Source organism: Salmo salar, chromosome 29 (assembly GCF_965601325.2).
Source record: "Salmo salar chromosome 29, fSalSal1, whole genome shotgun sequence".
Taxonomy (NCBI): domain Eukaryota; kingdom Metazoa; phylum Chordata; class Actinopteri; order Salmoniformes; family Salmonidae; genus Salmo; species Salmo salar.
In genome coordinates, this window is record NC_138319.1 from 43,145,659 (window position 1) to 43,170,000 (window position 24,342).

Below are 24,342 nucleotides of genomic sequence, written 5' to 3' on the forward strand. Positions count from 1 at the left end.
GGCTAACAGTATCTGGTTGTTAGAGCCTGTCTGTCTATAGGGCTAACAGTATCTGGTTGTTAGAGCCTGTCTGTCTATAGGGCTAACAGTATCTGGTTGTTAGAGCCTGTCTGTCTATAGGGCTAACAGTATCTGGTTGTTAGAGCCTGTCTGTCTATAGGGCTAACAGTATCTGGTTGTTAGAGCCTGTCTGTCTATAGGGCTAACAGTATCTGGTTGTTAGAGCCTGTCTGTCTATAGGGCTAACAGTATCTGGTTGTTAGAGCCTGTCTGTCTATAGGGCTAACAGTATCTGGTTGTTAGAGCCTGTCTGTCTATAGGGCTAACAGTATCTGGTTGTTAGAGCCTGTCTGTCTATAGGGCTAACAGTATCTGGTTGTTAGAGCCTGTCTGTCTATAGGGCTAACAGTATCTGGTTGTTAGAGCCTGTCTGTCTATAGGGCTAACAGTATCTGGTTGTTAGAGCCTGTCTGTCTATAGGGCTAACAGTATCTGGTTGTTAGAGCCTGTCTGTCTATAGGGCTAACAGTATCTGGTTGTTAGAGCCTGTCTGTCTATAGGGCTAACAGTATCTGGTTGTTAGAGCCTGTCTGTCTATAGGGCTAACAGTATCTGGTTGTTAGAGCCTGTCTGTCTATAGGGCTAACAGTATCTGGTTGTTAGAGCCTGTCTGTCTATAGGGCTAACAGTATCTGGTTGTTAGAGCCTGTCTGTCTATAGGGCTAACAGTATCTGGTTGTTAGAGCCTGTCTGTCTATAGGGCTAACAGTATCTGGTTGTTAGAGCCTGTCTGTCTATAGGGCTAACAGTATCTGGTTGTTAGAGCCTGTCTGTCTATAGGGCTAACAGTATCTGGTTGTTAGAGCCTGTCTGTCTATAGGGCTAACAGTATCTGGTTGTTAGAGCCTGTCTGTCTATAGGGCTAACAGTATCTGGTTGTTAGAGCCTGTCTGTCTATAGGGCTAACAGTATCTGGTTGTTAGAGCCTGTCTATAGGGCTAACAGTATCTGGTTGTTAGAGCCTGTCTGTCTATAGGGCTAACAGTATCTGGTTGTTAGAGCCTGTCTGTCTATAGGGCTAACAGTATCTGGTTGTTAGAGCCTGTCTGTCTATAGGGCTAACAGTATCTGGTTGTTAGAGCCTGTCTGTCTATAGGGCTAACAGTATCTGGTTGTTAGAGCCTGTCTGTCTATAGGGCTAACAGTATCTGGTTGTTAGAGCCTGTCTGTCTATAGGGCTAACAGTATCTGGTTGTTAGAGCCTGTCTGTCTATAGGGCTAACAGTATCTGGTTGTTAGAGCCTGTCTATAGGGCTAACAGTATCTGGTTGTTAGAGCCTGTCTGTCTATAGGGCTAACAGTATCTGGTTGTTAGAGCCTGTCTGTCTATAGGGCTAACAGTATCTGGTTGTTAGAGCCTGTCTGTCTATAGGGCTAACAGTATCTGGTTGTTAGAGCCTGTCTGTCTATAGGGCTAACAGTATCTGGTTGTTAGAGCCTGTCTGTCTATAGGGCTAACAGTATCTGGTTGTTAGAGCCTGTCTGTCTATAGGGCTAACAGTATCTGGTTGTTAGAGCCTGTCTGTCTATAGGGCTAACAGTATCTGGTTGTTAGAGCCTGTCTGTCTATAGGGCTAACAGTATCTGGTTGTTAGAGCCTGTCTGTCTATAGGGCTAACAGTATCTGGTTGTTAGAGCCTGTCTGTCTATAGGGCTAACAGTATCTGGTTGTTAGAGCCTGTCTGTCTATAGGGCTAACAGTATCTGGTTGTTAGAGCCTGTCTGTCTATAGGGCTAACAGTATCTGGTTGTTAGAGCCTGTCTGTCTATAGGGCTAACAGTATCTGGTTGTTAGAGCCTGTCTGTCTATAGGGCTAACAGTATCTGGTTGTTAGAGCCTGTCTGTCTATAGGGCTAACAGTATCTGGTTGTTAGAGCCTGTCTGTCTATAGGGCTAACAGTATCTGGTTGTTAGAGCCTGTCTGTCTATAGGGCTAACAGTATCTGGTTGTTAGAGCCTGTCTGTCTATAGGGCTAACAGTATCTGGTTGTTAGAGCCTGTCTGTCTATAGGGCTAACAGTATCTGGTTGTTAGAGCCTGTCTGTCTATAGGGCTAACAGTATCTGGTTGTTAGAGCCTGTCTGTCTATAGGGCTAACAGTATCTGGTTGTTAGAGCCTGTCTGTCTATAGGGCTAACAGTATCTGGTTGTTAGAGCCTGTCTGTCTATAGGGCTAACAGTATCTGGTTGTTAGAGCCTGTCTGTCTATAGGGCTAACAGTATCTGGTTGTTAGAGCCTGTCTGTCTATAGGGCTAACAGTATCTGGTTGTTAGAGCCTGTCTGTCTATAGGGCTAACAGTATCTGGTTGTTAGAGCCTGTCTGTCTATAGGGCTAACAGTATCTGGTTGTTAGAGCCTGTCTGTCTATAGGGCTAACAGTATCTGGTTGTTAGAGCCTGTCTGTCTATAGGGCTAACAGTATCTGGTTGTTAGAGCCTGTCTGTCTATAGGGCTAACAGTATCTGGTTGTTAGAGCCTGTCTGTCTATAGGGCTAACAGTATCTGGTTGTTAGAGCCTGTCTGTCTATAGGGCTAACAGTATCTGGTTGTTAGAGCCTGTCTGTCTATAGGGCTAACAGTATCTGGTTGTTAGAGCCTGTCTGTCTATAGGGCTAACAGTATCTGGTTGTTAGAGCCTGTCTGTCTATAGGGCTAACAGTATCTGGTTGTTAGAGCCTGTCTGTCTATAGGGCTAACAGTATCTGGTTGTTAGAGCCTGTCTGTCTATAGGGCTAACAGTATCTGGTTGTTAGAGCCTGTCTGTCTATAGGGCTAACAGTATCTGGTTGTTAGAGCCTGTCTGTCTATAGGGCTAACAGTATCTGGTTGTTAGAGCCTGTCTGTCTATAGGGCTAACAGTATCTGGTTGTTAGAGCCTGTCTGTCTATAGGGCTAACAGTATCTGGTTGTTAGAGCCTGTCTATAGGGCTAACAGTATCTGGTTGTTAGAGCCTGTCTGTCTATAGGGCTAACAGTATCTGGTTGTTAGAGCCTGTCTGTCTATAGGGCTAACAGTATCTGGTTGTTAGAGCCTGTCTGTCTATAGGGCTAACAGTATCTGGTTGTTAGAGCCTGTCTGTCTATAGGGCTAACAGTATCTGGTTGTTAGAGCCTGTCTGTCTATAGGGCTAACAGTATCTGGTTGTTAGAGCCTGTCTGTCTATAGGGCTAACAGTATCTGGTTGTTAGAGCCTGTCTGTCTATAGGGCTAACAGTATCTGGTTGTTAGAGCCTGTCTGTCTATAGGGCTAACAGTATCTGGTTGTTAGAGCCTGTCTGTCTATAGGGCTAACAGTATCTGGTTGTTAGAGCCTGTCTGTCTATAGGGCTAACAGTATCTGGTTGTTAGAGCCTGTCTGTCTATAGGGCTAACAGTATCTGGTTGTTAGAGCCTGTCTGTCTATAGGGCTAACAGTATCTGGTTGTTAGAGCCTGTCTGTCTATAGGGCTAACAGTATCTGGTTGTTAGAGCCTGTCTATAGGGCTAACAGTATCTGGTTGTTAGAGCCTGTCTATAGGGCTAACAGTATCTGGTTGTTAGAGCCTGTCTGTCTATAGGGCTAACAGTATCTGGTTGTTAGAGCCTGTCTGTCTATAGGGCTAACAGTATCTGGTTGTTAGAGCCTGTCTGTCTATAGGGCTAACAGTATCTGGTTGTTAGAGCCTGTCTGTCTATAGGGCTAACAGTATCTGGTTGTTAGAGCCTGTCTGTCTATAGGGCTAACAGTATCTGGTTGTTAGAGCCTGTCTGTCTATAGGGCTAACAGTATCTGGTTGTTAGAGCCTGTCTGTCTATAGGGCTAACAGTATCTGGTTGTTAGAGCCTGTCTGTCTATAGGGCTAACAGTATCTGGTTGTTAGAGCCTGTCTGTCTATAGGGCTAACAGTATCTGGTTGTTAGAGCCTGTCTGTCTATAGGGCTAACAGTATCTGGTTGTTAGAGCCTGTCTGTCTATAGGGCTAACAGCATCTGGTTGTTAGAGCCTGTCTGTCTATAGGGCTAACAGTATCTGGTTGTTAGAGCCTGTCTGTCTATAGGGCTAACAGTATCTGGTTGTTAGAGCCTGTCTGTCTATAGGGCTAACAGTATCTGGTTGTTAGAGCCTGTCTGTCTATAGGGCTAACAGTATCTGGTTGTTAGAGCCTGTCTATAGGGCTAACAGTATCTGGTTGTTAGAGCCTGTCTGTCTATAGGGCTAACAGTATCTGGTTGTTAGAGCCTGTCTGTCTATAGGGCTAACAGTATCTGGTTGTTAGAGCCTGTCTGTCTATAGGGCTAACAGTATCTGGTTGTTAGAGCCTGTCTGTCTATAGGGCTAACAGTATCTGGTTGTTAGAGCCTGTCTGTCTATAGGGCTAACAGTATCTGGTTGTTAGAGCCTGTCTATAGGGCTAACAGTATCTGGTTGTTAGAGCCTGTCTGTCTATAGGGCTAACAGTATCTGGTTGTTAGAGCCTGTCTGTCTATAGGGCTAACAGTATCTGGTTGTTAGAGCCTGTCTGTCTATAGGGCTAACAGTATCTGGTTGTTAGAGCCCTGTCTATAGGGCTAACAGTATCTGGTTGTTAGAGCCTGTCTGTCTATAGGGCTAACAGTATCTGGTTGTTAGAGCCTGTCTGTCTATAGGGCTAACAGTATCTGGTTGTTAGAGCCTGTCTGTCTATAGGGCTAACAGTATCTGGTTGTTAGAGCCTGTCTGTCTATAGGGCTAACAGTATCTGGTTGTTAGAGCCTGTCTGTCTATAGGGCTAACAGTATCTGGTTGTTAGAGCCTGTCTGTCTATAGGGCTAACAGTATCTGGTTGTTAGAGCCTGTCTGTCTATAGGGCTAACAGTATCTGGTTGTTAGAGCCTGTCTATAGGGCTAACAGTATCTGGTTGTTAGAGCCTGTCTGTCTATAGGGCTAACAGTATCTGGTTGTTAGAGCCTGTCTATAGGGCTAACAGTATCTGGTTGTTAGAGCCTGTCTGTCTATAGGGCTAACAGTATCTGGTTGTTAGAGCCTGTCTGTCTATAGGGCTAACAGTATCTGGTTGTTAGAGCCTGTCTGTCTATAGGGCTAACAGTATCTGGTTGTTAGAGCCTGTCTGTCTATAGGGCTAACAGCATCTGGTTGTTAGAGCCTGTCTGTCTATAGGGCTAACAGTATCTGGTTGTTAGAGCCTGTCTGTCTATAGGGCTAACAGTATCTGGTTGTTAGAGCGCTGTCTATAGGGCTAACAGTATCTGGTTGTTAGAGCCTGTCTGTCTATAGGGCTAACAGCATCTGGTTGTTAGAGCCGCTGTCTATAGGGCTAACAGTATCTGGTTGTTAGAGCCTGTCTGTCTATAGGGCTAACAGTATCTGGTTGTTAGAGCCTGTCTGTCTATAGGGCTAACAGCATCTGGTTGTTAGAGCCTGTCTGTCTATAGGGCTAACAGTATCTGGTTGTTAGAGCCTGTCTGTCTATAGGGCTAACAGTATCTGGTTGTTAGAGCCTGTCTATAGGGCTAACAGTATCTGGTTGTTAGAGCCTGTCTATAGGGCTAACAGTATCTGGTTGTTAGAGCCTGTCTATAGGGCTAACAGTATCTGGTTGTTAGAGCCTGTCTATAGGGCTAACAGCATCTGGTTGTTAGAGCCTGTCTATAGGGCTAACAGTATCTGGTTGTTAGAGCCTGTCTGTCTATAGGGCTAACAGTATCTGGTTGTTAGAGCCTGTCTGTCTATAGGGCTAACAGCATCTGGTTGTTAGAGCCTGTCTATGGGGGCTGGGATAAAAAATAAAAATACATTAAATAAAAATATAGGACAAAACACACATCACAACAAGACAAAAGAACACTACATAAAGAGAGACCTAAGACGACAACACAGGACATGATAGATCAGGACATGATAGATCAGGACATGATAGATCAGGACATTATAGATCAGGACATTATAGATCAGGACATTATAGATCAGGACATGATAGATCAGGACATTATAGATCAGGACATTATAGATCAGGACATGATAGATCAGGACATGATAGATCAGGACATGATAGATCAGGACATGATAGATCAGGACATGATAGATCAGGACATGATAGATCAGGACATTATAGATCAGGACATGATAGATCAGGACATGATAGATCAGGACATGATAGATCAGGACATTATAGATCAGGACATGATAGATCAGGACATTATAGATCAGGACATTATAGATCAGGACATTATAGATCAGGACATTATGGATCAGGACATTATAGATCAGGACATGATAGATCAGGACATGATAGATCAGGACATGATAGATCAGGACATGATAGATCAGGACATTATACATAAGGACATTATAGATCAGGACATTATAGATCAGGACATGATAGATCAGGACATGATAGATCAGGACATGATAGATCAGGACATGGTATTTAGTAGTCATTTGATGATCTAGTATAGATGCATCTCCATCAACACGAGGTGTCCTGGTATTTAGTAGTCATTTGATGATCTAGTATAGATGCATCTCCATCAACACGAGGTGTCATGGTATTTAGTAGTCATTTGATGATCTAGTATAGATGCATCTCCATCAACACGAGGTGTCCTGGTATTTAGTAGTCATTTGATGATCTAGTATAGATGCATCTCCATCAACACGAGGTGTCATGGTATTTAGTAGTCATTTGATGATCTAGTATAGATGCATCTCCATCAACACGAGGTGTCCTGGTATTTAGTAGTCATTTGATGATCTAGTATAGATGCATCTCCATCAACACGAGGTGTCCTGGTATTTAGTAGTCATTTGATGATCTAGTATAGATGCATCTCCATCAACACGAGGTGTCCTGGTATTTAGTAGTCATTTGATGATCTAGTATAGATGCATCTCCATCAACACGAGGTGTCCTGGTATTTAGTAGTCATTTGATGATCTAGTATAGATGCATCTCCATCAACACGAGGTGTATCTGTCTGTGTGTGTAGGAGTTGAAGGGTCGGTTCATCATCAAGGGGAAACGTCTGAACAAGCTGGATGCCGTCTACAGCAATACTAGTCCTGGAGTAGAGGAAGACTGTGTCTCAGAGGAGGACGAGGCTGCAGAGACCAACAACTCCAAGACAGACCCCAACGGACAGAAGGCCAAAGCCAAGGTATTGTAACACGCTGCTATGGTAACACGCTGCTATGGTAACGCGCTGCTGTGGTAACGCGCTGCTATGGTAACGCGCTGCTGTGGTAACGCGCTGCTGTGGTAACGCGCTGCTATGCTAACACGCTGCTATGGTAACGCGCTGCTATGGTAACGCGCTGCTATGGTAACGCGCTGCTATGCTAACGCGCTGCTATGCTAACACGCTGCTATGCTAACACGCTGCTATGCTAACACGCTGCTATGGTAACACGCTGCTGTGGTAACACGCTGCTATCGTAACACGCTGCTATGGTAACACGCTGCTATGGTAACACGCTGCTGTGGTGCGAAGGTAGATGGCACCCTAGATGGCACCCTATTCTCTAATAGTGCACTACCAGGGCACATAGGACTATGGTCAAAAGTAGCACACTATAATAATACATGGGACTTATATAGCACTTTATATATTATATAGCACTTTATATATTATATAGCACTTTATATATTATATAGTACTTTATATATTATATAGGACTTTATATATTATATATTATATAGCACTTTATATATTATATAGCACTTTATATATTATATAGCACTTTATATATTATATAGCACTTTATATATTATATAGTACTTTATATATTATATAGGACTTTATATATTATATAGGACTTTATATATTATATATTATATAGCACTTTATATATTATACAGGACTTTATATATTATATATTATATAGCACTTTATATATTATATAGGACTTTATATACTATATAGTACTTTATATAATATATAGCACTTTATATATTATATATTATATAGTACGTTATATATTATATAGGACTTTATATATTATATATTATATAGCACTTTATATATTATATAGGACTTTATATATTATATATTATATAGCACTTTATATATTATATAGGACTTTATATACTATATAGTACTTTATATAATATATAGCACTTTATATATTATATAGCACTTTATATATTATATAGCACTTTATATATTATATAGGACTTTATAAATTATATAGCACTTTATATATTATATAGGACTTTATATATTATATAGGATTTTATATATTATATATTATATAGCACTTTATATATTATATAACACTTTATATATTATATAGCACTTTATATATTATATAGGACTTTATATATTATATAGGACTTTATATATTATATAGCACTTTATATATTATATAGCACTTTATATATTATATATTATATAGCACTTTATATATTATATAGCACTTTATATATTATATAGGACTTTATATAATATATAGCACTTTATATATTATATAGTACTTTATATATTATATAGCACTTTATATATTATATAACACTTTATATATTATATAGCACTTTATATATTATATATTATATAGTACTTTATATATTATATAGCACTTTATATATTATATAACACTTTATATATTATATAACACTTTATATATTATATAGCACTTTATATATTATATATTATATAGTACTTTATATATTATATAGCACTTTATATATTATATAACACTTTATATATTATATAGCACTTTATATATTATATAACACTTTACATATTATATAACACTTTATATATTATATAGGACTTTATATATTATATAGCACTTTATATATTATATAGCACTTTATATATTATATAGTACTTTATATATTATATAGGACTTTATATATTATATAGCACTTTATATATTATATAGTACTTTATATATTATATAAGACTTTATATATTATATATTATATAGTACTTTATATATTATATAGGACTTTATATATTATATAGCACTTTATATATTATATAACACTTTATATATTATATATTATATAGGACTTTATATATTATATAGTACTTTATATATTATATAACACTTTATATATTATATATTATATAGTACTTTATATATTATATAGGACTTTATATATTATATAGCACTTTATATATTATATAGCACTTTATATATTATATAGTACTTTATATATTATATAGTACTTTATATATTATATAGTACTTTATATATTATATAGCACTTTATATATTATATAGCACTTTATATATTATATAGTACTTTATATATTATATAGTACTTTATATATTATATAGTACTTTATATATTATATAGCACTTTATATATTATATAGCACTTTATATATTATATAGGACTTTATATATTATATAGGACTTTATATATTATATAGGACTTTATATATTATATAACACTTTATATATTATATAGGACTTTATATATTATATAGGACTTTTCAAGGACCCAAAGTTGTTTTACAATTATAAAAACAACAAAACGTTGGGGGTGGACTCAGAGAAGCAATCAGACTAACAGGATATGAATAAAGAGAGGGGTGGACTCAGAGAAACAATCAGACTAACAGGACATGAATAAATAGAGGGGTGGACTCAGAGAAGGGAATGTGATGTTTCAGTGTGTGTGGCGCGGAAGGTTGGGGTTAGGATATGAACCCGGTTTAGGGTAAAGGGCAGGGTTGGGGTTAGGATATGAACCCGGTTTAGGGTAAAGGGCAGGGTTGGGGTTAGGATATGAACCCGGTTTAGGGTAAAGGGCAGGGTTGGGGTTAAGATATGAACCCGGTTTAGGGTAAAGGGCAGGGTTGGGGTTAGGATATGAACCCGGTTTAGGGTAAAGGGCAGGGTTGGGGTTAGGATATGAACCCGGTTTAGGGTAAAGGGCAGGGTTGGGGTTAGGATATGAACCCGGTTTAGGGTAAAGGGCAGGGTTGGGGTTAGGATATGAACCCGGTTTAGGGTAAAGGGCAGGGTTGGGGTTAGGATATGAACCCGGTTTAGGGTAAGGGGCAGGGTTGGGGTTAGGATATGAACCCGGTTTAGGGTAAAGGGCAGGGTTGGGGTTAGGATATGAACCCGGTTTAGGGTAAAGGGCAGGGTTGGGGTTAGGATATGAACCCGGTTTAGGGTAAGGGGCAGGGTTGGGGTTAGGATATGAACCCGGTTTAGGGTAAGGGGCAGGGTTGGGGTTATTATATGAACCCAGTTTAGGGTAAAGGGCAGGGTTGGGGTTAGGATATGAACCCAGTTTAGGGTAAAGGGCAGGGTTGGGGTTAGGATATGAACCCAGTTTAGGGTAAAGGGCAGGGTTGGGGTTATTATATGAACCCGGTTTAGGGTAAAGGGGCGGGGTAAGGGTGTTGTTTCTGACATAGTCATGCTACTGTGTTGCTTTGCACATACCCCCCCCCCCCCCCCGCAACGGGACCAAGGCATGCTGGATTAGTAACTGTCCTCAGAAGAACTAGTGCCACATCAAATCACAAGCCCTATGCCAAGGAAAACACATATGTGAATTCTTTGACAGAAATCCATTTCCTAATATCTCTATTTCTGTAGATATTATAAACATGATGTCTTATTGCTTTTCAGAAGTCAAAGATCAAGCTAGCCAAGCAGCTGTCTGATCTGGCGATCTACTGTAAGAGTGTCCACTTCTCAGGGTTTGAGCACGCTGAAGATAACCAGGCCTTCTATGAGATGTCCTCCTTTAAAGAGAGCAAGGCTTTTAACCTGGCCGAGACAGCAGGTAAAACCCTCGGTTCTGTTACAGCAAGCCTGAATAACAGCAAGCCTGAATAACAGCAAGCCTGAATAACAGCAAGCCTGAATAACAGCAAGTCTGAATAACAGCAAGCCTGAATAACAGCAAGCCTGAATAACAGCAAGCCTGAATAACAGCAAGCCTGAATAACAGCAAGTCTGAATAACAGGACCTGTACTATAGACATGCATTCATTATGCATGTTCTAAAAATCAGCTTTCATTATGCATATTCTAGAAATCAGATTTCATTATGCATGTTCTAGAAATCAGATTTCATTATGCATATTCTAGAAATCAGATTTCATTATGCATATTCTAGAGAACAGCTTTCATTATGCATATTCTAGAAATCAGCTTTCATTATGCATGTTCTAGAAAACAGTTCTTACAGTGATTGCACCACTAACCTGTCTGGTTTACCTCTCTCCAAGCGAACGCCTTCATCCACCACAACATGACCAAGCTGAGCCGCATCTACCCAGCTGGATCCAGAACAGCCTCCTCCAACTACGACCCAGTTCCCCTGTGGAACGCAGGCTGTCAGATAGGTACTGTAGACCTACTAACTGAGTTGGGGAGGTTACTTTCTAAATGGAATCTGTTACAGTTAGTTGTCACCTGTTGTAATCAGTAATGTAACTTTTGGATTACCCAACCTAAGTAACATAATCATATTACTTTCTCCTTAAGGGGCACAGGTTATTTGTATTTGTATTTATTATGGATCCTCATTAGTTCCTGCCAAGGCAGCAGCTACTCTTCCTGGGGTTTATTATGGATCCCCATTAGTTCCTGTCAAGGCAGCAGCTACTCTTCCTGGGGTTTATTATGGATCCCCATTAGTTCCTGCCAAGGCAGCAGCTACTCTTCCTGGGGTTTATTATGGATCCCCATTAGTTCCTGCCAAGGCAGCAGCTACTCTTCCTGGGGTTTATTATGGATCCCCATTAGTTCCTGTCAAGGCAGCAGCTACTCTTCCTGGGGTTTATTATGGATCCCCATTAGTTCCTGCCAAGGCAGCAGCTACTCTTCCTGGGGTTTATTATGGATCCCCATTAGTTCCTGCCAAGACAGCAGCTACTCTTCCTGGGGTTTATTATGGATCCCCATTAGTTCCTGTCAAGGCAGCAGCTACTCTTCCTGGGGTTTATTATGGATCCCCATTAGTTCCTGCCAAGGCAGCAGCTACTCTTCCTGGGGTTTATTATGGATCCCCATTAGTTCCTGTCAAGGCAGCAGCTACTCTTCCTGGGGTTTATTATGGATCCCCATTAGTTCCTGCCAAGGCAGCAGCTACTCTTCCTGGGGTCCAAACACATTAAGGCACTTACATTACACATAAAACAACAGATAAAACAGTACATCATATAACATTATTACTTCACTACTTATCTATAACACAAAATATATAATACCACCATACAACAATATTACAAAGTCATACAGTCTGAAATTAAAACGATTTTGACTTTTCTGCTGGCAGAAATCCCTCAGTTCCGCCTCAAGGACAAATCTCATTCCAATAAACGCTTCCGCTTGGTTCTTAAACAGTAAACGGTTTCCGTTTCGAATACACCTCTGGTCCCAAAAACAGTAATTGATACGCAGCTTACGCTTCTTAAATTCAACCATTATTGGGTTAAAATACACATATACAGTCGAAGTAGGAAGTTTACATACACTTAAGTTGGAGTCATTAAAACTTGTTTTTTCAACCACTCCACAAATTTCTTGTTAACAAACTATAGTTTTGGAAAGTCAGTTAGGACATCTACTTTGTGCATGACACAAGTTATTTTTCCAACAATTGTTTACAGACAGATTATTTCACTTATAATTCACTGTATCACAATTCCAGTGGATCAGAAGTTTACATACACTAAGTTGACTGTGCCTTTAAACAGCTTGGAAAATTCCAGAAAATGATGTCATGGCTTTAGAAGCTTCTGATAGGCTAATTGACATCATTTGAGTCAATTGGAGGTGTACCTGTGGATGCATTTCAAGGCCTACCTTCAAACTCAGTGCCTCTCTGCTTGAAATCATGGGACACTCAAAAGAAATCAGCCAAGACCTCAGAAAAAAATGTGTACATCTCCTCAAGTCTGGTTCATCCTTGGGAGCAATTTCCCTACGGCTGAAAGTACCACGTTCATCTGTACAAACAATAGTACGCAAGTGTAAACACCATGGGACCACACAGCCGTCATACCGCTCAGGAAGGAGATGCGTTCTGTCTCCTAGAGATGAACGTACTTTGGTGTGAAAAGTGCAATTCAATCCCAGAACAACAGCAAAGGACCTTGTGAAGATGCTGGAGGAAACAGGTACAAAAGTATCTATATCCACAGTAAAACGAGTCCTATATCGACATAACCTGAAAGGCCGCTCAGCAAGGAAGAAGCCACTGCTCAAAAACCACCATAAAAAAGCCAGACTACGGTTTGCAACTGCACATGGGGACAAAGATCGTACTTTTTGGAGAAATGTCCTCTGGTCTGATGAAACTGTTTGGCCATAACGACCATCGTTATGTTTGGAGGAAAAAGGGGGAGGTTTGCAAGCTGAAGAACACCATCCCAACCGTGAAGCACGGAGGTGGCAGCATCATGTTGTGGGGGTGCTTTGCTGCAGGAGGGACTGGTGCACTTCACAAAATAGATGGCATCATGAGGATGGAAAATTAGGTGGATATATTGAAGCAACATCTCAAGACATCAGTCAGGAAGTTAAAGCTTGGTCACAAATGGGTCTTCCAAACGGACAATGACCCCAAGCATACTTTCAAAGTTGTGGCAAAATGACTTAAAGACAACAAAGTCAAGGTAGTGGAGTGGCCATCACAAAGTCCTGACCTCAATCCTATAGAAAATTTGTGGGCAGAACTGAAAAAGCGTGTGCGAGCAAGGAGGCCTACAAACCTGACTCAGTTACACCAGCTCTGTCAGGAGGAATGGGCCAAAATTCACCCAACTTACTGTTGGAAGCTTGTGGAAGGCTACCCAAAACATTTGACCCAAGTTAAACAATTGAAAGGCAATGCTACCAAATACTAATTGAGTGTATGTAAACTTCTGACCCACTGGGAATGTGATGAAAGAAATAAAAGCTGAAATAAATCATTATCTTTTCTATTATTCTGACATTTCACATTCATAAAATAAAGTGGTGATCCTAACTGACCTAAGACAGGGAATTTTTACCAGGATTAAATATCAGGAATTGTGAAAAACTGAGTTTAAATGTATCTGACTAAGGTGTATGTAAACTTACGACTTCAAATGTATATGCCCACAGGAAGAAATGATGGTGCCTGTAAGTGTGACAGCCTATTTAAAACAAGTTGTTGTTTCGTTTTGCTTAGAATTCGTTTATAATTATTCGTTCTCTTTTTAGGCCTTATCAATAATCAATTTAATCTTTCTTATTGACAATGTTTGGCATGTCCATGCTCAGCCATAAGGCAATTTACAGTAGGCTTATAATGTACGTTTTATACCATACATTTTCCTTGACACCCAAAGGTACTTGTTACATTTCGAATGCTTAGAGGAACAGAAAATGGTCTAATTCGCGCACTTATTAAGAGAACATCCCTGGTCATCCCTACTGCCTCTGATCTGGAGGACTCACTAAACAGAGAACATCCCTGGTCGTCCCTACTGCCTCTGATCTGGAGGACTCACTAAACAGAGAACATCCCTGGTCGTCCCTACTGCCTCTGATCTGGAGGACTCACTAAACAGAGAACATCCCTGGTCGTCCCTACTGCCTCTGATCTGGAGGACTCACTAAACAGAGAACATCCCTGGTCGTCCCTACTGCCTCTGATCTGGAGGACTCACTAAACAGAGAACATCCCTGGTCATCCCTACTGCCTCTGATCTGGAGGACTCACTAAACAGAGAACATCCCTGGTCATCCCTACTGCCTCTGATCTGGAGGACTCACTAAACAGAGAACATCCCTGGTCATCCCTACTGCCTCTGATCTGGAGGACTCACTAAACAGAGAACATCCCCGGATCATCCCTACTGCCTCTGATCTGGAGGACTCACTAAACAGAGAACATCCCTGGTCGTCCCTACTGCCTCTGATCTGGAGGACTCACTAAACAGAGAACATCCCTGGTCATCCCTACTGCCTCTGATCTGGAGGACTCACTAAACAGAGAACATCCCTGGTCATCCCTACTGCCTCTGATCTGGAGGACTCACTAAACAGAGAACATCCCTGGTCGTCCCTACTGCCTCTGATCTGGAGGACTCACTAAACAGAGAACATCCCTGGTCATCCCTACTGCCTCTGATCTGGAGGACTCACAAAACACAAACGCTTCCTTTGTAAATGATGTCCGGTTGTAAAAAATGTATGGAAAAAATTGTGCCGTCTGGTTTTTAATATAAAGAATATGAAATATTTAATGCTTTTACTTTGATACTTAAGTATTTTTAAAACCAAATGCTTTTCCTTAAGTAGTATTTTGCTAGGTGACTTTTACTTGAGTCATTTTCCATTAAGGCATTTTTCCTCAAGTTTCCTCAACTTTTTACACCATTTCTCTTTTCCTGCGATCCATCAAACGCATTAAGGTGTGTCGTCATAGTGGTCTGTGATTGGTGGTCATCATTAAGATGTGTCATCATAGTGGTCTGTGATTGGTGGTCATCATTAAGGTGTGTCATCATAGTGGTCTGTGATTGGTGGTCATCATTAAGGTGTGTCATCATAGTGGTCTGTGATTGGTGGTCATCATTAAGGTGTGTCATCATAGTGGTCTGTGATTGGTGGTCATCATTAAGGTGTGTCATCATAGTGGTCTGTGATTGGTGGTCATCATTAAGGTGTGTCATCATAGTGGTCTGTGATTGGTGGTCATCATTAAGGTGTGTCATCATAGTGGTCTGTGATTGGTGGTCATCATTAAGGTGTGTCATCATAGTGGTCTGTGATTGGTGGTCATCATTAAGGTGTGTCATCATAGTGGTCTGTGATTGGTGGTCATCATTAAGGTGTGTCATCATAGTGGTCTGTGATTGGTGGTCATCATTAAGGTGTGTCATCATAGTGGTCTGTGATTGGTGGTCATCATTAAGGTGTGTCATCATAGTGGTCTGTGATTGGTGGTCATCATTAAGGTGTGTCATCATAGTGGTCTGTGATTGGTGGTCATCATTAAGGTGTGTCATCATAGTGGTCTGTGATTGGTGGTCATCATTAAGGTGTGTCATCATAGTGGTCTGTGATTGGTGGTCATCATTAAGGTGTGTCATCATAGTGGTCTGTGATTGGTGGTCATCATTAAGGTGTGTCATCATAGTGGTCTGTGATTGGTGGTCATCATTAAGGTGTGTCATCATAGTGGTCTGTGATTGGTGGTCATCATTAAGGTGTGTCATCATAGTGGTCTGTGATTGGTGGTCATCATTAAGATGTGTCATCATAGTGGTCTGTGATTGGTGGTCATCATTAACATGTGTCATCATAGTGGTCTGTGATTGGTGGTCATCATTAAGGTGTGTCATCATAGTGGTCTGTGATTGGTGGTAATCATTAAGATGTGTCATCATAGTGGTCTGTGATTGGTGGTCATCATTAAGGTGTGTCATCATAGTGGTCTGTGATTGGTGGTAATCATTAAGATGTGTCATCATAGTGGTCTGTGATTGGTGGTCATCATTAAGGTGTGTCATCATAGTGGTCTGTGATTGGTGGTCATCATTAAGTTGTGTCATCATAGTGGTCTGTGATTGGTCGTCATCATTATTGTGTCATCATAGTGGTCTGTGATTGGTGGTCATCATTAAGGTGTGTCATCATAGTGGTCTGTGATTGGTCGCCATCATTATTGTGTCATCATAGTGGTCTATGATTGGTGGTCAGACTCACTCAGGCAGAATAAAATCAATCTTGTGCCTTTTTTCAATACTGATTTGAATGTCATTGAGAAATAATTTATGAAATGATTAAACATCCTTTCTGAATGTAAAATGAACTTATAGAAATAATCATCTAGTTTTTAAAAAGTATCTGTAATCTAAAAACAATATATTTTTGCTGGTAAAGTAACAGATTACAGCTACAGGTTTTTTTTGGTAATCCATTACTCCACAAACATGCCTACCATCTCCCCTGTCAGATAGTTACAGTAGACCTCCTACCATCTCCCCTGTCAGATAGTTACAGTAGACCTCCTACCATCTCCCCTGTCAGATAGTTACAGTAGACCTCCTACCATCTCCCCTGTCAGATAGTTACAGTAGACCTCCTACCATCTGTCAGATAGTTACAGTAGACCTCCTACCATCTCCCCTGTCAGATAGTTACAGTCGACCTCCTACCATCTGTCAGATAGTTACAGTAGACCTACTACCATCTCCCCTGTCAGATAGTTACAGTAGACCTATTACCATCTCCCCTGTCAGGTAGTTACAGTAGACCTCCTACCATCTCCCCTGTCAGATAGTTACAGTAGACCTACTACCATCTGTCAGATAGTTACAGTAGACCTACTACCATCTGTCAGATAGTTACAGTAGACCTACTACCATCTGTCAGATAGTTACAGTAGACCTACTACCATCTGTCAGATAGTTACAGTAGACCTACTACCATCTGTCAGATAGTTACAGTAGACCTCCTACCATCTCCCCTGTCAGGTAGTTACAGTAGACCTCCTACCATCTCCCCTGTCAGATAGTTACAGTAGACCTCCTACCATCTCCCCTGTCAGATAGTTACAGTAGACCTACTACCATCTCCCCTGTCAGGTAGTTACAGTAGACCTCCTACCATCTCCCCTGTCAGGTAGTTACAGTAGACCTCCTACCATCTCCCCTGTCAGATAGTTACAGTAGACCTCCTACCATCTCCCCTGTCAGATAGTTACAGTAGACCTACTACCATCTGTCAGATAGTTACAGTAGACCTACTACCATCTGTCAGATAGTTACAGTAGACCTACTACCATCTGTCAGATAGTTACAGTAGACCTCCTACCATCTCCCCTGTCAGGTAGTTACAGTAGACCTCCTACCATCTCCCCTGTCAGATAGTTACAGTAGACCTCCTACCATCTCCCCTGTCAGATAGTTACAATAGACCTACTACCATCTCCCCTGTCAGGTAGTTACAGTAGACCTCCTACCATCTCCCCTGTCAGGTAGTTACAGTAGACCTCCTACCATCTCCCCTGTCAGATAGTTACAGTAGACCTACTACCATCTCCCCTGTCAGATAGTTACAGTAGACCTACTACCATCTCCCCTGTCAGATAGTTACAGTAGACCTACTACCATCTCCCCTGTCAGATAGTTACAGTAGACCTACTACCATCTCCACTGTCAGATAGTTACAGTAGACCTCCTACCATCTCCCCTGTCAGATAGTTACAGTAGACCTACTACCATCTGTCAGATAGTTACAGTAGACCTACTACCATCTCCCCTGTCAGATAGTTACAGTAGACCTACTACCATCTGTCAGATAGTTACAGTAGACCTACTACCATCTCCCCTGTCAGATAGTTACAGTAGACCTACTACCATCTGTCAGATAGTTACAGTAGACCTACTACCACCTGTCAGATAGTTACAGTAGACCTACTACCATCTCCCCTGTCAGATAGTTACAGTAGACCTACTACCATCTCCCCTGTCAGATAGTTACAGTAGACCTACTACCATCTGTCAGATAGTTACAGTAGACCTCCTACCATCTCCCCTGTCAGGGAGTTACAGTAGACCTCCTACCATCTCCCCTGTCAGATAGTTACAGTAGACCTACTACCATCTCCCCTGTCAGGTAGTTACAGTAGACCTCCTACCATCTCCCCTGTCAGATAGTTACAGTAGACCTACTACCATCTCCCCTGTCAGATAGTTACAGTAGACCTCCTACCATCTCCCCTGTCAGATAGTTACAGTAGACCTACTACCATCTCCCCTGTCAGATAGTTACAGTAGACCTACTACCATCTGTCAGATAGTTACAGTAGACCTACTACCACCTGTCAGATAGTTACTGTAGACCTACTACCATCTCCCCTGTCAGATAGTTACAGTAGACCTACTACCATCTCCCCTGTCAGATAGTTACAGTAGACCTACTACCATCTGTCAGATAGTTACAGTAGACCTACTACCACCTGTCAGATAGTTACTGTAGACCTACTACCATCTCCCCTGTCAGATAGTTACAGTAGACCTACTACCATCTCCCCTGTCAGATAGTTACAGTAGACCTACTACCATCTGTCAGATAGTTACAGTAGACCTCCTACCATCTCCCTTGTCAGGTAGTTACAGTAGACCTCCTACCATCTCCCCTGTCAGATAGTTACAGTAGACCTCCTACCATCTCCCCTGTCAGATAGTTACAGTAGACCTACTACCATCTCCCCTGTCAGGTAGGTACAGTAGACCTCCTACCATCTCCCCTGTCAGGTAGTTACAGTAGACCTCCTACCATCTCCCCTGTCAGATAGTTACAGTAGACCTCCTACCATCTCCCCTGTCAGATAGTTACGGTAGATCTACTACCATATGTCAGATAGTTACAGTAGACCTACTACCATCTGTCAGATAGTTACAGTAGACCTACTACCATCTGTCAGATAGTTACAGTAGACCTACTACCATCTGTCAGATAGTTACAGTAGACCTACTACCATCTGTCAGATAGTTACAGTAGACCTCCTACCATCTCCCCTGTCATATAGTTACAGTAGACCTCCTACCATCTCCCCTGTCAGGATAGTTACAGTAGACCTCCTACCATCTCCCCTGTCAGATAGTTACAGTAGACCTACTACCATCTCCCCTGTCAGGTAGTTACAGTAGACCTCCTACCATCTCCCCTGTCAGGTAGTTACAGTAGACCTCCTACCATCTCCCCTGTCAGATAGTTACAGTAGACCTCCTACCATCTCCCCTGTCAGATAGTTACAGTAGACCTACTACCATCTGTCAGATAGTTACAGTAGACCTACTACCATCTGTCAGATAGTTACAGTAGACCTACTACCATCTGTCAGATAGTTACAGTAGACCTACTACCATCTGTCAGATAGTTACAGTAGACCTACTACCATCTGTCAGATAGTTACAGTAGACCTCCTACCATCTCCCCTGTCATATAGTTACAGTAGACCTCCTACCATCTCCCCTGTCAGGTAGTTACAGTAGACCTCCTACCATCTCCCCTGTCAGATAGTTACAGTAGACCTCCTACCATCTCCCCTGTCAGATAGTTACAGTAGACCTACTACCATCTCCCCTGTCAGGTAGTTACAGTAGACCTCCTACCATCTCCCCTGTCAGGTAGTTACAGTAGACCTCCTACCATCTCCCCTGTCAGATAGTTACAGTAGACCTCCTACCATCTCCCCTGTCAGATAGTTACAGTAGACCTACTACCATCTGTCAGATAGTTACAGTAGACCTACTACCATCTGTCAGATAGTTACAGTAGACCTACTACCATCTGTCAGATAGTTACAGTAGACCTCCTACCATCTCCCCTGTCAGGTAGTTACAGTAGACCTCCTACCATCTCCCCTGTCAGATAGTTACAGTAGACCTCCTACCATCTCCCCTGTCAGATAGTTACAATAGACCTACTACCATCTCCCCTGTCAGGTAGTTACAGTAGACCTCCTACCATCTCCCCTGTCAGGTAGTTACAGTAGACCTCCTACCATCTCCCCTGTCAGATAGTTACAGTAGACCTACTACCATCTGTCAGATAGTTACAGTAGACCTACTACCATCTCCCCTGTCAGATAGTTACAGTAGACCTACTACCATCTGTCAGATAGTTACAGTAGACCTACTACCATCTCCCCTGTCAGATAGTTACAGTAGACCTACTACCATCTGTCAGATAGTTACAGTAGACATACTACCACCTGTCAGATAGTTACAGTAGACCTACTACCATCTCCCCTGTCAGATAGTTACAGTAGACCTACTACCATCTCCCCTGTCAGATAGTTACAGTAGACCTACTACCATCTGTCAGATAGTTACAGTAGACCTCCTACCATCTCCCCTGTCAGGGAGTTACAGTAGACCTCCTACCATCTCCCCTGTCAGGTAGTTACAGTAGACCTCCTACCATCTCCCCTGTCAGATAGTTACAGTAGACCTCCTACCATCTCCCCTGTCAGATAGTTACAGTAGACCTCCTACCATCTCCCCTGTCAGATAGTCACAGTAGACCTACTACCATCTGTCAGATAGTTACAGTAGACCTACTACCATCTCCCCTGTCAGATAGTTACAGTAGACCTACTACCATCTGTCAGATAGTTACAGTAGACCTACTACCACCTGTCAGATAGTTACTGTAGACCTTCTACCATCTCCCCTGTCAGATAGTTACAGTAGACCTACTACCATCTCCCCTGTCAGATAGTTACAGTAGACCTACTACCATCTGTCAGATAGTTACAGTAGACCTCCTACCATCTCCCCTGTCAGGTAGTTACAGTAGACCTCCTACCATCTCCCCTGTCAGATATTTACAGTAGACCTCCTACCATCTCCCCTGTCAGATAGTTACAGTAGACCTACTACCATCTCCCCTGTCAGGTAGTTACAGTAGACCTCCTACCATCTCCCCTGTCAGGTAGTTACAGTAGACCTCCTACCATCTCCCCTGTCAGATAGTTACAGTAGACCTCCTACCATCTCCCCTGTCAGATAGTTACGGTAGACCTACTACCATCTGTCAGATAGTTACAGTAGACCTACTACCATCTGTCAGATAGTTACAGTAGACCTACTACCATCTGTCAGATAGTTACAGTAGACCTACTACCATCTGTCAGATAGTTACAGTAGACCTACTACCATCTGTCAGATAGTTACAGTAGACCTCCTACCATCTCCCCTGTCAGGTAGTTACAGTAGACCTCCTACCATCTCCCCTGTCAGGTAGTTACAGTAGACCTCCTACCATCTGTCAGATAGTTACAGTAGACCTCCTACCATCTGTCAGATAGTTACAGTAGACCTCCTACCATCTGTCAGATAGTTACAGTAGACCTACTACCATCTGTCAGATAGTTACAGTAGACCTACTACCATCTGTCAGATAGTTACAGTAGACCTACTACCATCTCCCCTGTCAGATAGTTACAGTAGACCTACTACCATCTCCCCTGTCAGATAGTTACAGTAGACCTCCTACCATCTCTCCTGTCAGGTAGTTACAGTAGACCTACTACCATCTCCCCTGTCAGATAGTTACAGTAGACCTCCTACCATCTCCCCTGTCAGATAGTTACAGTAGACCTATTACCATCTGTCAGATAGTTACAGTAGACCTACTACCATCTGTCAGATAGTTACAGTAGACCTACTACCATCTCCCCTGTCAGATAGTTACAGTAGACCTACTACCATCTGTCAGATAGTTACAGTAGACCTACTACCATCTGTCAGATAGTTACAGTAGACCTACTACCATCTCCCCTGTCAGATAGTTACAGTAGACCTACTACCATCTCCCCTGTCAGGTAGTTACAGTAGACCTCCTACCATCTCCCCTGTCAGGTAGTTACAGTAGACCTCCTACCATCTCCCCTGTCAGATAGTTACAGTAGACCTACTACCATCTCCCCTGTCAGATAGTTACAGTAGACCTCCTACCATCTCCCCTGTCAGGTAGTTACAGTAGACCTACTACCATCTCCCCTGTCAGGTAGTTACAGTAGACCTACTACCATCTCCCCTGTCAGATAGTTACAGTAGACCTACTACCATCTCCCCTGTCAGATAGTTACAGTAGACCTACTACCATCTGTCAGATAGTTACAGTAGACCTACTACCACCTGTCAGATAGTTACAGTAGACCTACTACCATCTCCCCTGTCAGATAGTTACAGTAGACCTACTACCATCTCCCCTGTCAGATAGTTACAGTAGACCTCATACCATCTCCCCTGTCAGATAGTTACAGTAGACCTACTACCATCTCCCCTGTCAGATAGTTACAGTAGACCTACTACCATCTCCCCTGTCAGATAGTTACAGTAGACCTCCTACCATCTCCCCTGTCAGGTAGTTACAGTAGACCTACTACCATCTCCCCTGTCAGATAGTTACAGTAGACCTACTACCATCTCCCCTGTCAGATAGTTACAGTAGACCTACTACCATCTCCCCTGTCAGATAGTTACAGTAGACCTACTACCATCTCCCCTGTCAGGTAGTTACAGTAGACCTCCTACCATCTCCCCTGTCAGATAGTTACAGTAGACCTACTACCATCTCCCCTGTCAGATAGTTACAGTAGACCTACTACCATCTGTCAGATAGTTACAGTAGACCTCCTACCATCTCCCCTGTCAGGTAGTTACAGTAGACCTCCTACCATCTCCCCTGTCAGATAGTTACAGTAGACCTCCTACCATCTCCCCTGTCAGATAGTTACAGTAGACCTACTACCATCTCCCCTGTCAGGTAGTTACAGTAGACCTCCTACCATCTCCCCTGTCAGGTAGTTACAGTAGACCTCCTACCATCTCCCCTGTCAGATAGTTACAGTAGACCTCCTACCATCTCCCCTGTCAGATAGTTACAGTAGACCTACTACCATCTGTCAGATAGTTACAGTAGACCTACTACCATCTGTCAGATAGTTACAGTAGACCTACTACCATCTCCCCTGTCAGATAGTTACAGTAGACCTACTACCATCTGTCAGATAGTTACAGTAGACCTACTACCATCTGTCAGATAGTTACAGTAGACCTACTACCATCTCCCCTGTCAGATAGTTACAGTAGACCTCCTACCATCTCCCCTGTCAGATAGTTACAGTAGACCTACTACCATCTGTCAGATAGTTACAGTAGACCTACTACCATCTGTCAGATAATTACAGTAGACCTACTACCATCTGTCAGATAGTTACAGTAGACCTCCTACCATCTCCCCTGTCAGATAGTTACAGTAGACCTACTACCATCTCCCCTGTCATATAGTTACAGTAGACCTACTACCATCTGTCAGATAGTTACAGTAGACCTACTACCATCTCCCCTGTCAGATAGTTACAGTAGACCTACTACCATCTCCCCTGTCAGATAGTTACAGTAGACCTCCTACCATCTCCCCTGTCAGATAGTTACAGTAGACCTACTACCATCTCCCCTGTCAGATAGTTACAGTAGACCTACTACCATCTGTCAGATAGTTACAGTAGACCTTCTACCACCTGTCAGGTAGTTTTGAATCCTGTGATATTATTGGCTACCATACTACATGACCAATCTCTCTCCATACTTGTGTCTCATTAGTCCTCGTTATCAATAAATACGTGAAAAATGCTTTTATTGATTATGATTTTTCTCTCCAGTGGCGCTGAACTTCCAGACTCCCTCTAAGGAGATGGACCTGAACCAGGGCCGGTTCCGGTCCAACGGGCTGAGTGGATACGTCCTGAAGCCTGACTTCCAGAGATACCCTGGGACAGAGTTTGACCCAATGACCCTCACCAAGGGACCCTGGCTCAAGCACAAGAA

General features: G+C 42.0%; 1 protein-coding gene across 3 annotated transcripts in view; it reads left to right on the forward strand.

The window, feature by feature from the left end:
- Nucleotides 1–24,342, forward strand: part of LOC106590697 (1-phosphatidylinositol 4,5-bisphosphate phosphodiesterase delta-1) — a 109,377-nt gene that overhangs the window by 71,117 nt on the left and 13,918 nt on the right. For all 3 annotated transcript variants that reach the window (XR_014383106.1, XR_014383105.1, XM_045710677.2), the window contains exons 9-12: nucleotides 7,031–7,198; nucleotides 10,637–10,793; nucleotides 11,242–11,358; nucleotides 24,177–24,342. The exon at nucleotides 24,177–24,342 is cut by the window's right edge and continues 13 nt beyond it. Coding sequence is in view for 1 of the 3 variants with exons in the window: in XM_045710677.2 (XP_045566633.2) it covers nucleotides 7,031–7,198; nucleotides 10,637–10,793; nucleotides 11,242–11,358; nucleotides 24,177–24,342 (608 nt within the window). In the remaining 2 variants the exon portion in view is untranslated. The remainder of the gene's footprint in view (nucleotides 1–7,030; nucleotides 7,199–10,636; nucleotides 10,794–11,241; nucleotides 11,359–24,176) is intronic.